Source organism: Lepisma saccharinum, chromosome 27 (genome assembly GCF_977018435.1).
Source record: "Lepisma saccharinum chromosome 27, izLepSacc3.1, whole genome shotgun sequence".
Taxonomy (NCBI): Eukaryota; Metazoa; Arthropoda; class Insecta; order Zygentoma; family Lepismatidae; genus Lepisma; species Lepisma saccharinum.
Genome location: NC_139255.1, coordinates 41,758,274 through 41,773,453, shown reverse-complemented (window position 1 = coordinate 41,773,453; position 15,180 = coordinate 41,758,274). Strand labels below are relative to the sequence as shown.

The following is a 15,180-nucleotide window of genomic DNA, read 5'->3' as shown; positions in this document are numbered from 1 at the left end:
TAAATTGTAATGTATGTATTTTTAATCACAATATCACATCACTTCAAAATAGCCTACCATTTGAACATTATTATAGCCCAAGTTTTGGACCCGACAAATGCCACTGCTGGAAATCCTATAGCGCCATCTGTTGCGAATCTGTTGAGTAGTAGCAAATCCGTACTACAATCACAGATTCCTTACTACCATAGCTTCCTCTAATCTGTGTTCCTTCCCCTCTGTCATTGTCGTTTGTGTGTGTACTTGATATGTACAGAAGAACACCTGTGAATGGGAAAGGATTTACGTGAATGACACAAAATATGACTTAATGCTCCTGTGTAGAACTTTATTTAACCATGGATTCAAGTTTAATTCCAGCTGATATAACCCATAATAATAAGTGCTCCGATAAAAATTCCGTTCAACGAGACGTTGTGGACATTGCACCCTCTGCCTTTCATGTCAAGTATTGGGATATTTTTTTGTTAATTTTATCTGTTGTCAGCCACATAATCGATGTTGGCTTTGACGTGTATTTGGCATATTATTATTTTACACACAACAAGGACGTTCTTTATTTTGGTTTGACGGTGACTTTTATCATCTTGCCCGCCGTTGTGACGACAGGTTTCAGTGTAAGATGGTTAGTTAATAGTTTTCATTACTTATTATTCATTAAATTAGACATGTTTACATTCAAAACAAGATATTACAGTACCTTTATTCAATGCACATGATATTAACGTGAGAATTTTATTTTTCCTTTTAATAGAACTTGGAAGTAACGTCCTATATTCATCGTTATACAAATATAAAATAAACTCTGTGCCTCCAGATTTCACAGGGGCCTCCCCTTAAAAAAAATACCAAATACGTGACCATAACACTAGAAGCAAAAATGACGACCACCTAAAACAAAACAGACTGCAGTTATCAAAAAACACACCACTGAATTCTGGAATATGGTACTATAATAATCTCCCAAACAATATTAAAATACTCACACCCCAAATTAGAAAAACTCTCAATAATACATATGTAATCCTTGACGTTTTCCATACCTATGTTTTGCAGTTTACGGAAATAAATTATTATTATTATTAAGATCACAGCAGTATGTAGACTAAAATGAATGTTAGGTTCAACTGCTATATAACAACAACAATAATAGGATTGCTGGACACTTTCTTGTTTATTTCAGAAAAATATTCATTTATGTATGCTCATGTCTTCTAATTAAATAGTCCCAAGTTCAGTTACTGTGGAGGCATTTTTCAGTGCTCTCAATCTTAATTTAAAATGCAGTTCTAGTCTCATAAACAGGGCTCCAAAAATACAGGTCGCCATGGCGACTAAAAATTTCAGCCTGGCAACTGTGATCTCTTGCTGTAATATTGCAGTTTTTGAAGTTTGCATGTACGAAATTTTGAACATCCTAAGTTCAAATTGCAGTAAAAGTTAGCAAATGATTTTTTGTTATCAACAGGGCTCGAAAAATCCCAGTCGGCAGGTTGCCATGGCGACTAAAAATTTAAGCCTGGCGACTGTGATCTTTTGCTGTAATATGTACGAAATTTTGATGATTCCAAGTTCAAATTGCAGTACAGCGTAAGTCAGCAAATGTGTTTTTTTTTAAATCAACGTTGTGAACATTCCATAGAGTTAGTAACAATTTCTTACCCTTTGTCCCCCAACACCCCATTCCCTGCTTTCTCAAATAATTTAGCGATATTTTGAATATCGTGATGCTCAACATCTTATACAGAGTGTTATAAAAGTTGCACAACCCAAACTTTGGAAATGTATATCATGCAAACTGTAAGAGATATTTACACCGGGTTTTCTGCATTGTAAAGCCTCATCCATTGAGATATTTTTCAATGCTTAAAATTATCAGTTCACTCCGTACAGAAAGTTATATAAATTAATAACTGACTGAAAGCAGCATTCAATTTTTTCCAGAAATGAACTTCTAAGTGATAAAAATATGTAAGAAATTATCGAAGAGTCATAATTAGACATTTGATGACTGATGCCGTGTCAGTCTGTCATTTGCGACCACCATTGATCATCTGCAACATTTGATGAATTTTTGACTGGCGATTTTATGGGTTGAGTGAAAAGTGCCATTTTTGGGACTTATCTCCGTATGTGGCAACACTAGCAAGTCGAAAAATTGCCAACAGTCGCATGAAACATGTGTCTATACATTTACGTGAAAAATCAAGATTTTGTGCAGAAATTGGACTCTTGAGAGAATCCTAGGCTGCCCCTGGTTACATTGAATTCTCTTCGCTCACTTTCGCCGCTACTGTGCCTATTTTTCAATTGATTCAGCATGGCGTATTCATTGGATCAGTGCGTGTGCATTGCTGAAGAGTATTTTACTACTCATTCTTACACTCGTGTGCAAGAGGTTTTTCTGCTGTACCTCACAAAGCAACGGTTTTACAACCAGTCAAACACAAACAAATGATCCCACAAATTGTTTCGATTTAAGAGTTGGTATTTATTGTTGAATATCAGTTCTCAGGTATTTGAAAATAATGTAATTGCTCTTATTTAGATTGATGCTAACATAAATTTATGAACCCAGTAATAGCCTACAGGATCAGTTTAGTGCATAAAACCCAGTGTAAATATCGGTAAATATGCGATATCGCCCGGACGGATTTCTTCAAATTTACAGGAGAAAGTACTTACTGAAATGAGTTTCTTTAGCATTCTGGACGTTCTTGGAGGTATTTTCTTTCACGGAAAGTAAAAACTTCGTAGTTTAATGCTGCCGAACAAGAATTAATCACTTTTTACGTAAGAAATTGGCATTGCCTGCCACATTATGCTGTTGTTTCCATTGTGTGCATGCAGATGGCACCGTGCTTTCTTTTTTCGATGAATTTAGGGGTGAAATGAGTGCTAATGGAACCTAACCTAACAGGCCTAACCTAACCTTGTGTGAATGGTTTGTGGGTCTAACCGTGGATGGTTTTTGGACTGAAAATCGACAAAACACAAGCTGGCGCGTCATGACGCTCGATGATCCATTACGAGTGCACGCCATATTGTCTGTTACAGAAGCGGAACAAGTAAGACAAATAATCGATCGTAATATGAAAAGTTGACACTATTTTATGGAAAAAGGCATAACTTCATCTTAAAGAATGTTCCGCAAGGCAAAATAGATAAGTACCAGTGGTAAAATTAAGGAAATAAATGAGTGAAAGGTGTCCGGGCGTTATCGCATATTTACCTAAATATTACAGCGCCTAGAATAACGTAGTGTGGAAAACGGCATGGTTTTGCTCTCTCTCGCTGGTTCCACTCGAAAATGATCCGCTAGAGGCGCTGGTGTTCGACTGCTTATAATGGAAGTAAATGGGGTTTTTGCTGCAACGTCTGATTCTTTTCCTTGTAACATTTCTTTGCATCAGAAAATTGTTATGATATTTGGTACACTAGTCGCGAAAATATTAAAGAATATTATGAACCGTCTATCATGACCTGTCCTTGAGTTTTTTATTAACAATACGGAAGAAAACATAGGTATGGATTGTAACACGTAACATGACAATTGCTGCGAGAATTAGTATTGTGTATGCATTATCCTGAAAGGTTCATTAATATTGTCATTGTCACAAATATTATTTTTATGGAAATTCACACAGACAATACTCGTTTATTTTAATTAATTTTATTATTAATTAATTTAATTAATTTGCAGTTTATTTTCATCAAGTACAAGGTAGACATTTTACAGTCAAGTCACGAGTAAAAATGCACAGTCCTTAACACCAAAGTTCTACTTACCAATCGACACGAATGTAAAGCAATTTTTTGATAGAGATGACAAGGTACAGCCTAATCGGCTATTTGAACTCCATGGAATATGAAATTAAATTCTTTCGAATATCTGCATTTCGGGAAAATGACTTCATGATATGTACGCCACGAAACATTTTTTCTCCTTCATGACACTATTTCAATTTTATTAGTATACAAAAATAAACTTGTGTACACAATCCAACGTTTGACGTCCAGCCTCACATGCGATATGTTGATGCTCGTGTTGCGTTGCACATAAAACGTATTTATGTTACTTTTCTGTGTAAATTAATGCCATTTCGTGACTGCAAATCACTCCACAAATATAACTGTTTCCATCAATTCACTTACCGCCTTTCTAGAGAAACAAATCTACACAATATATTCCAAAAACTAACTAAGCCGCATTACTTTCATAACAAAATTAGCCGCTGTGTTGATCGCACTGCCATCTACTTGTCATCGTCTCGGGGAACCAGTTTCTGGGGTCGTTTTCCACACTACGTTATTCAAGGCGCTGTACTAAATATCTTAAGATTTTCATGATATACATTTTCAAAGTTTGGATTGTGCGACTTTTGAAACATACTGTAGTATGCACAATTGGTAGTAGGTGGTTTCCTGGTGCCTGATTTTGAAAGCTAGCACCTAGCTTTGAAGAAAATTTTTCGAGCACTGGTTATCAACGTTGTGAACATTCCATAGAATCAGTAACAATTTCGGTAAAAATCTGATATTCCCCGGACACCTATAACTTCTTCTTTTTGTCAATTTTTCACATTTGTACTTAACTATCTGCTTCGCGGAACATTCTTTAACGTGTATTCACGTTTTTTTGATCAAAGTAATTGCAATTTTTTTTTAAAAAAAAAGTGTTTTTGTAACTGAAGAACGTACGTTTCTGCAAATGGTTTGTGTCAATGGTTCGTGGGGTTATGCGAGAATGGTGTGTGGGGCTACGCATATTTTTTTCGAAACCAATTTTTAACTATTGTAACCTATATGTGACCCTACCTAACCTAACCTTACTGGAAATGGTTCGTGGGGCTATGCGTCAATGGTTGAATTTCCGTTATGAAACATTCTCACATCACACAAAACACCTTCCAGATGTTAGACAATGCTTCAGGAACTTATTACCGTAAGTAGTTTCTTCTGTAAAAATGAAGAAATCTGTCCAGGGAATATCAGTATTAGTACCACAATTTCTTACTCTTTGTCTCCAAACCCCCCCATTTCCCACTTTCTCACATGATTTAGCGATGTTTTGAATAGGGTGATGTTCAACTTTTTATAGTATGCGCAGTTGCTAGTAGGTGGGTTACCTGGCGCCTGATTTTCAGAGGTGGCTCCTAGCTCTGAAAAAGATTTTTCGAGCGCTGCTCATAAAGTTGATTAAATGTTTTGATACTTTCGTATTGCTTTCTTGCAAGAACTTGCATTAAAAATATTACCATTTCAGGTACATATCGGACAGAAATGGACCTTCTGCCATAAGTTCACCAAGATGGAAATGGACGATGCGTTTGTGTATACTTATTCTGCAACTGGCACCAATTTTGAGGTAAAGAGATCGTAGGTAATTATCATGTCTTAGAGTAGCCATGTGTACTTGTCTTGCTTTATAAGCTTTTTCTTTTTTCAGTGATCATGTTGCTAGTTCAATGGAACTTTTCTTATATTTCTGCCTGATAAGTTTGGTCATTCTTACAACTTTTTGAATGTAAATATCAGTCACTGTACAGTGGAGTATGACCACTGCCGAAATATGGTGAAATTGGTTATACCAAAATATGTTTGTATAACTTGTATATGTAACTTGCAGTGTTATTATTTTTTTAGATCTGAGCCGAAACCACTTTGAACTGATATTGATACTCTTAGTGATTCACGCAAATCCTGACTTGAAAGTTGTAAAGTTGTATGAAATATTAATCAGTATTACTCCCTCTGTCCCATAATTATTGTCTGGTACACTTTTGTTTGTTGTCCCATAATAATTGTACGATGTTCAAACTGTGACATTGGTGTATACAGAAGAAGTAAATGAAACACGGGAATGTGTCATACAACGTTATTACTCAAGGATCAGTGCAAATTGGCCGATCAAGTATCCAAAAGAACCTAAATAAAAAGTCACCATTTTGGCATACCGGACAATAATTATGGGACAGAGGGAGTAGTATGTAAGTATTCTACTCCAATTATGTGCATGAATTTACCAAGAAATTTGCTTTAAAATATTCAAGAATTGCATCAGAAGTCTCAGTCTCAATTCAATGGGTACCTGGGGGGTGAAGGCAGCTGGAGTGTGGTGGCATCACCTCCAAAATGCCTAGACTGAGAATGTGTGAGGGCTTACCCCACATCCCCATAATGTGCCTGCATGGCACAGTGTTCTATATACATAGGGAACTTTACCTATTAAAATAGATGTTATGTAATCACAAAATCCAGTTTTTCATTCAAAATTGGTGCAATGTAAAAAGCAAGTTTGAAATTTGCATAATTTCCAGGATAACTAGATTCCCGTCCCGAAAGTGTTGTACAGCATTTTGTGGATCCCATGAAAGACCAAAATGCCGGAATATTGATTGATTGAGTTGGGTGTTTACATGTCTTAACTCTTTCGCTGCGGAATTCTCTGGCACACAATATCCCTTGGCTGCGTGATTAAATTTGAAAATATATTTCTTTTATAAACAAATAGTTTTCACAATTACATTGCATTATATATGAGACAGAACTTACAAAAGTAATTCCTTGCACTGGAAAACCATTCTGTAGTCCCTGTTGGTATGATATTTTGAAAAATTTTGAAATTTTGAAAAAAGAACATATTTTTAGAAACAATAATTTTACACAATTACATTGCAAAAAATGTTATAGAGAACTTACAAAAGTCATTCCTTGCACTGGAAAACCATTCTGTAGTCCCTGATGGTATGATATTTTGAAAAAAAAAAACATTTTTTTAGAAAGAATAATTTTACAAAATTACATTGCAAAATATGTTGTAGAGAACTTACAAAAGTCATTCCTTGCACTGGCAAACCATTCTGTTGTCCCTGGTGGTATGATGATATGAAAAATTTTGAAATTCCCGCACCTAGATCAATGCTGTTTTGCACTCTGCTCCATGATGATATGGATGGCGATACAAATTCTTCATCAGACACTACACAATCACTGTCACCACTTGAAATCTCTTAAAAACTGTTGCTATTATTGTCACAACTTAATTCACCTTCTGATTCTGAGTCGGCAAATAACAGTTGAGTAACATCATTATCAGACAAGTGTTGACGACTTGACGAAGCCATGTTGTTTACATTCGAACATGCATTTGAAACTGACATGTCAGAGCACTCAATGCTCGTATGTCAAATAATTAAGTAATAGCGACATCATACTGATAAAAACAAAACTACAAGTTCAAATAGTTCCAAATATTATCAACAAATGTCAGAAGGCTACTAAAAGCGACGTACTGCGGAAATGCGACACGACACGAGTGGAAGTACCAGGTGGTTATAATTAAAGTGACGGTGTTCAGAGTGGTACAGCACGGGCTGTAATGAGAGTAGCAGTCTGAAACTTCGTAGATATGATAATGAAGCAATGCGCTCGCGAATTATGCAAAAAGAAAAAATAGTTACAATTATCGCCACCAGGGTAAAAAAATGGCGCTGTAATCAGTCAAAACGTGGAATTTTCCGTAACTCTGACGTCAAAGTCGCTGACATTGCCTAACCATTTTGTGAGCTCTCTGGTTGTTGTTGGTGACGCTTGTTGCTTTTTCCTTTAGTAATGTTCATGTGTACTTCGAATAGTGAAATTGTAGCGATATTTTATTACAAAGAGTATTGTTTTCTGCGATTTATAGTGTTTTTCCTGTAACAATACCAAGTTCTGACTGCTTACAGCGCCATTTTTTACCCTGGTGGCGAGAATTGGAACTAATTTTTTTTTTTGCATAATTTGCGAGCGCATTGCTTCATTATCATATCTACGAAGTTTCAGAATGCTACTCTCATTACAGCCCGTGCTGTACCACTCTGAGCACCATCACTTTAATTATAACCACCTGGTATGAACTCGCAATAATGCGACTTCCGCAGAGCAAGGCACCTGGCGTTCTGTGCATAAATGCGACGACCACAGTGAAAGAGTTAAGAGTATTATGAATTTTCTGTCGCTTTGAAAACTGTACCATACTTTATTTTCTGAACAGCATTAACGAGTATGTATAATTTTGCAGGTATGTCGATTCGCTGATCTATGCCTTCAAGGCCAGAAGAGCGGAGAAGGAGAAGGACAAAGTGAAGCAGCAGTATTTCTACAAGTTGATGCTGAAGGAAGATGCAGACGCCGCTTTGCTGAGGGTGTTTGAATGCTTCTTAGAGGCAGCCCCACAGACAATCCTTCAAATAACCATTCTCATTACAGAGTCTGAAAACAAGTCTGAAGAAGATAGCTTTAAAGGTAGGCAATGTGCACCTTTTACCCCCATTCCATTAGCCTTTCCGATGGTAGAGGGACAATAGAGGGAAATATTAACGCAATCTGAATGTCTTCGAATAATTCTTGGCGTTTAAGGGGTGACTCATTCCGAAGGCACTCAAATATCAACTTCCCTTCCACATAGTATATCCTGGACTGTGTTTTGCAGACTATTTTATTTTATTAACCCAAATACCTCGCTGGTAGTGGTCGGCTGTCGATCTCTTCACCAGGTTCAAGTCCTGGGCATTGGTATTCTTTCTGAGTGAAAAGAAATTATATCCTTACGCAGATCTATTCCGATAAATATTCAGGCAATAACAAATTCAAGATTTTCAGGTTCTTAACTGGAAATGATAGCAAAAGCCAATCCATCGCATCTATTGAACATAACAATGAAACAATTACGGAAGATGCGAGGGTGTCGAACGTCCTCAATGACCACTTTGCTAACGTCGGCTCGTCAATATCACTAACGATTTAAGGGCGAAGAAAAATGAAAGTAACAAACAAAATGAAAAAGACGCTAAATATCAAGAAACCGGCTTCAGTTTTAAGCCCGTCTCAAGTGATGACGGTATGAAAATTCTTCAAAAACTTAACCTCAGAAAAGGTCCTTGAAATAAGTAATCGCATAATATATCTACTCGCCCCATGGATTGTCGAACCTCTCACAGATATAATTAATTCATCCTTAAAAAGCGGAATCTTTCCTAACACTTGGAAACACGCAAGGGTCACACCTATATTTAAAGGGGGGTCCCCGACGCAAGTTAATAATTATCGCCCCATATCAATAACTTCCTCATTAAGCAGGATTCTTGAAATGGTAATAGACAAGCAATTAGAACAATACTTACATTCTAACAATCTACTGACAGATAGACAGTTTTAGAAAAAATCGCTCGACAGAATTACTTTTGCATGAACTGATACATAACTGGAGAAATATATTAGATCGTAAAGGAAAGCAATACATTGGCATTATTTCTCTAGACATCAGTAAAGCATTCGACAGTGTTCAACCAAATTTATTAATACAGAAATTACATCAGCAATTTAATTTCTCTGCCCTTGCATGCAACTGGATCGAAAGTTATTTATGGAATAGGAGTATCGACACAAAAGTAGGCAACTCGATTTCAAAAAGTTTAAATGTATCTTTTGGTGTACCACAGGGATCTATTCTAGGTCCTAAACTGTTTAACATGTTTGTGAATGACATTCGCAGACAGGGAATTTAGGTTTGAATTATATTTGTACGTAGATGACTGTCTCCTGTACTGCATGTCAAGCAAATTAGAAAAAAGTAATTGCAAATATTGAGGAAAATATGCCCGAAGTTCTTGAGTGGTATCAATCTAACATGTTGAAAGTGAACGAGTCTAAGATGCAAGTATTAATACTATCCAGTGAAAATAATAACAATACGCTAATTGACAACATTAAAATAGGAAATTTCAATATAAAACCATGTGAATCTCTAAAATATCTCGGTATGCACCTAGATAAAAGTTTATCCTTTTCACAACATGTAAAAAGAATGTGTTCACGCACTGCACCTAGAATCAAGCAGTTTCAATTTGTCTGCAAATATGTACACCTTGCCCACAAATTAGCGTTCTACAAAGCATTTATTAGGCCGTTACTTGAATACTGTTCCTCTGTACTTTATGGGATTAATAGAAATAACACCACGAAACTAGAGAAAATGCAAATTTGGGCTATTCGTAGCATAAGAAATACAGCGCACATGACCTCACGTGCAACCAGAGAAGAACTCCAATTACCCACGCTGGAATCCAGACGAAAATATGCATTTCTACTAAAAATTCACCAGGCAATTAACAAGCACCACCAATTATTAAAGGACAAAGTAATGATATCTAGCAATATACATTATCCCAATCTGCGATCCAACAACACCAACAGTATCCGAGTACCAAAATGTAAGAAGGCAAGATACGGATCAAAATCCCTGTCATCACTGGCAAGTAAAGCGTGGAATCAACTACCTGTAAATTGCAGAAAGGAGAGAAATTTGGCCAAATTTAAACAACAGATTAGGACATTAATCTATGACTACTGACACTGTGCCTCATCTACCTCATTGCCTCCTTCATAAAACGTAGCTGTAAAAAATGTTTATTTTAGTCTATTTCTTATATTTTTCAATTATATAAATTTATAATATTCCCTTTTATGTATACTTATAAACAAATAGCATAACTGTATATTAATTCATGTAGGGCAAAAAGCTTTTTGTAGTTCAGAATCAATGTAAAAAAATGTAAGCTTAATTGTAACCCTATTTAATAATAAATAATAATAATAATAACCGTCATCAATTTCATTTAGTCATCACTCATCTTCATGATCACAATAAGCCATAACTGGCAGAAAAGCAATGCTGAGTAAAAAAAAAATGAACTCTTATCTTGCATTTATACTACCACGTTAAAAATAATACATTGTCTTGTTTTTTACAGCTTGGCTGCAAATGGGATCAATTTTATCTTCGCTGGGCAGCATGGCGTGGGCTTTAGTTTCGTATCATCGGACGATTAGATTCGCTCAAGATGATAAAGAGAACATAAGTGTGAAAGGGACGGTGATGCAGTTCATGTGGCATTTCATGATGACAGGTATGTGTTAGTCTCGAAGAAAGAGAATTAATTCATTTCAGTCGAATCTCGATTTTATGTTTGTCAGGGGGCCCAAGATGGGGGAGGTAATTCTTATGTGGGAGAATGTGAAATCGGGATTCCATTGTATGAATAGTGTTCATAATCTCATGATTTGTCATCTCTGTTATGTACTATCCACTTCATCATGGCTGGTGGTCCAGATGTTGTGTACGTACAGTGATTGATTATATTCAGAGGTTTCCTGCACACACACATACAGTGCCTTCAAGATGTGCGTAACCTCTCAACTCAAGCACATGGATGTGTTTTATTTATTTTAATTAAAATATTTCACACAAATTCAAGTAATCAACAGATGATGTGATGTTGGAAATATTTTCCTTGTACCGTCAGGTTTTTCACATCTTTTGAGAAAGTTAAGTTAGAAATCACCTCCTCATACTTCTGTATGAGTTTGTTTTCACATAAGAATTATACATAAAAATTATTTGTTCTAAAGTGTACTTATATTGCGACATTATAACAACAGTTAACACCACTTACTGGTTTTCTTTACTTGTGGCCGGGATTGGCATATTTAAGCATTTAAAATACATACCTATATATATTTTAGAGATATTTAAATTATTTTTTTTAATGGCATTCAAATGAACACTTTTCTTCCATGTCATTAATATTAATGTATTTTATTGCATTTGCAAAAAAATGTTATGTACGTTCTTGATTAGCCTACATGCGATATTTGGATACAACATGTAAAATAGTAAATAGTTATTTTAACAGTGATATAACTAGGAACACATTACTACATACATTTTGACATTTTGTTTGTTCCTTTTGCAAAAAGAAAACACAAATGTTGCCAACCCTGATGCTTGATGTGATGTAAATAACACCCACTTTGCATGTTTCCAATATCACAGTTTGAGAATTAAAAAATCAAGGTTACACATCCCAAATGCCTGTTGTAGCTTGCTACTGAAGGTTCCTTCAACAAGCTTGACAAAATACATTAAAAAGAATAAACATGTATTTGTTTATTAGTTTCCAGGATCTTGGCCATCAGCTTCTTTGCGACACAGTATCCGTTATGGGCCGCAGTGATCTGCTTGATTCATTGGGTTCTCATGACGTGCTGGTTAGTCCTGCAGCAGACCAACATATGTCCAACTCCATTGGAAGAAATTTTATTGTGCACCATTCTTGGGATTGTTTATATATTCACGTATATAACTGTAAAGGATGAAAAAACACGAATGAAGTACGTATCGTATTACTTAATATGTTTCATTGAAAATGTCGTAATGGTCGTTACGTGGACTGTAGTATCAGAGTTCCGTTGGTGGTTTTACCCCACTCTTGTAGGAGACGTGCTGTCGTTCGTTCTAGGAATTTCGTTTATGATTCTGTATTATAAATATTACCATCCTGCAGGGAGGCACCTTAATGTTGTTCAAAAGAGAGATGTGTGTGTTCAAAGCAATGATGCTTCTTTAGAACAAGTTCCTGTAGAATTGAATGGGCAGGTAAGAGTCATATCCCAGTGAATTATGTTAAGTTTTTTTGCCTTTTTTTCTTTCTTCTTCTTCTCCTCAACGTGTTAACATATTGAATAATGTGCGTTTAGGGATAAAATGATCACAGATATTTTCAGAACATATAAGAATGCAAGAAAAGCTATCTTGCTGGATAAACATAATGAATAATCCACGTTTGATCTTGTTTAAGCTTCCAAGTTCGAGTCATAAATCTAAGCATGTGTGTTTCTTTGCAAATTTCTTAACCCCTCCGCATTGTGCTGCTGTAGTGCAGAATGTGTATATGTAGGCCTTATGCTTGTTTCAACAATATTCTATTTACTGTGGTGTATATAGTCACACAGATGTTTGGTGAGATAGTTCTAGCTGTAGTAGAAACAAAAAATGGTAGCAAGAGATGAAAAAGAAGACGAAACTCATTTTTCCCTTCTTTCTTTTTTGTCTTTTTCCTGTCTTGCTACTATTCTTTGTTTCTACGGTACTATTATCGTATGAGGGAAACACCTACAAATCATATATTTCGGACTTCTTTACATTGTTAACGTGTTATTTTCGAATGCGGAACGTTTCTTAAGGTGAAATAATGCATTTCTAACTAAGATAATGTCTATTTCTTCTATTTACGAGTACTTACTGTTACTTGTTGTTTCGAATCTGTAACACATTATGGCCGTGATAGCATCCTCGTTTAGGGGGCGTTCTGAGTGTGTTTTGTCGATTTATGCAGTGTTGCAACCTTGTTCACCGGAAAATATCTACTTTTGTGCCCGGATTTGAAATTATGCTAATACGTCGCATTTACGTGTAGAACTTGTAAAATAACCTTGCGATTTACCACGTTCATTGTCCATACACAGCAATTCGGAACCATCTTTCTTTCGCAATTCGTTAATGCTCTTCCTTTACGCACAACAATCTTGCAACCTTGAATATTGACGTCAGACGAGGAATGCCTACGTGGTTAGGTTAGGCCTGTTAGGTTAGGTTCCATTAGCATAAATACAAAGAAAAATTAATCTTTTCGCTAAGAGACGCATTACCTTGTATTGCCTAACATGAAAAAACTCTCTCCTGTGACGTCAGAACACAATGTTGCTACAGTGTTGTGCGATAAGTGACACCCATTTGGGGAAAATGCTTGTTCCGTGGAGCTGCTGTTCTTATGGTAGGGTTACGTTACGTTAAGAAAACATAGTTTATTTCGTTTTTTTTATCAATTTCCATACTTGACCGCCAATTATTACATTCAGATTCGTGATTAGGAGGTCTCAATTAGTGAGTAGGCGAAATTTCATAGCAATTGGAGAGTGGTCCGGTATTGTAAACGCGTTCCAAAAAAAATTAAAAATACTCGACACGTGGTTCTAGTGAAAACACGGTGAGGCTGAAACACTGGCTACGGGGTTGCATCATCTTAACACACGGAACATTGCACTCTCATGCAGAAAGCAAATGGCGGGAGCAGAAACAGCGTGTCGGACAGAGATTTTCGCAGAAAACAACATGCATTCACATTAAAATGGATCAAATCTATATTCAGGAACTTCACAACGCTAAAGAAAATTATTTCCGTAAGTACTTTCTCCTGTAAATTTGAAGGAATCCGTTTCCCTCATACGATAATCTAGAACTATCTCACCAAACGTCTGTGTGACTATATACTCCACAGTAAATCGAATATTGTTGAAACAAGCATAAGGTGTATATATACAGCAGCGCAATGCGGAGGGCGTATACTGAATTTGACAAAAAAAAAATACATTTTCCAGTAGTGACTTGTTCAACAAATTCCACACTTAAGGGTTAATCAGTTTTCTAGCCTTTCTGATGGCATAGTTCCTAATGCCACTCCTTGTTATCAGAGTGGTCCCTGGAGGCACATTACCCAGTTGATCAGACCTCACTTTCAACTGTAGGTCCAGTCCCGATTGACCTATCTGAGCATAAGTGGACTTGAGGCAAACTTTCCTTCAGTTTCATTTAATATATATTCTTCACGTTCAGTGTTGTGATTAGGCTAAGGAAAAATTTAAAAACAATGAAATAAAGGCTCAAAATATGTGCATGGTTGAAAAGTACTTAGATAGCAAAGAATTAAGAAAGTATGCCTAACCTACAGTGACGGAAAGGTGCAATTGGCAATGTATCATACATGGAAAAAACTTCTGTTCAGATGTGTAATAATTACTTCGTGTTACCTGATTTGTTGTTGAAACACATGTTTTATATACATTTGTACCAGATTTTGCATAACAGCAATAATATTTTTATATATATATGGTGAGAAGAGTATACTGAAACATATATTTTTGAGACACTTATATTTTTGTTTATGCCAGAACACAAAAGGTATTTATTTATTTACTACAGTACACTATAACCTGCTGAAAAGACATTTAGAAATGTTGGTTGTTAATGGTTGAGTTTGTTGTGTTATGCAGTGATACTAAAGGGTGTTTTTTTAAGAGTGATAGAACTTTCGATAGGGATAGCTGTCATTTGTTTTGTTTTGATGACATGTTGTTTTGTGATTTCATATCAGTGAGCATTGGCAAATGATCATGGAAAGACTGACGCTGCAACAATGTTTACAAATTGTGGAAATATATTTCCAAAATCAACGTTCTGTTCGCCAAACGTATAGAGCACTTCAGAAATATCGGTGCTGTCAGGGAATTGGACTCACA

General features: G+C 36.0%; 1 protein-coding gene across 1 annotated transcript; it reads left to right on the top strand.

Moving 5' to 3' along the window:
* Nucleotides 1-230: 230 nt before the first annotated feature.
* On the top strand, nucleotides 231-12,842 carry LOC145980060 (XK-related protein 6-like). Its single transcript, XM_083113048.1, has 5 exons — nucleotides 231-625; nucleotides 5,267-5,368; nucleotides 8,066-8,289; nucleotides 10,797-10,952; nucleotides 12,000-12,842. The coding sequence occupies exons 1-5, from the start codon at nucleotides 339-341 to the stop codon at nucleotides 12,500-12,502; spliced, it is 1,272 nt and encodes a 423-aa protein (XP_082969174.1). The 5' UTR covers nucleotides 231-338; the 3' UTR covers nucleotides 12,503-12,842.
* Nucleotides 12,843-15,180: the final 2,338 nt, after the last annotated feature.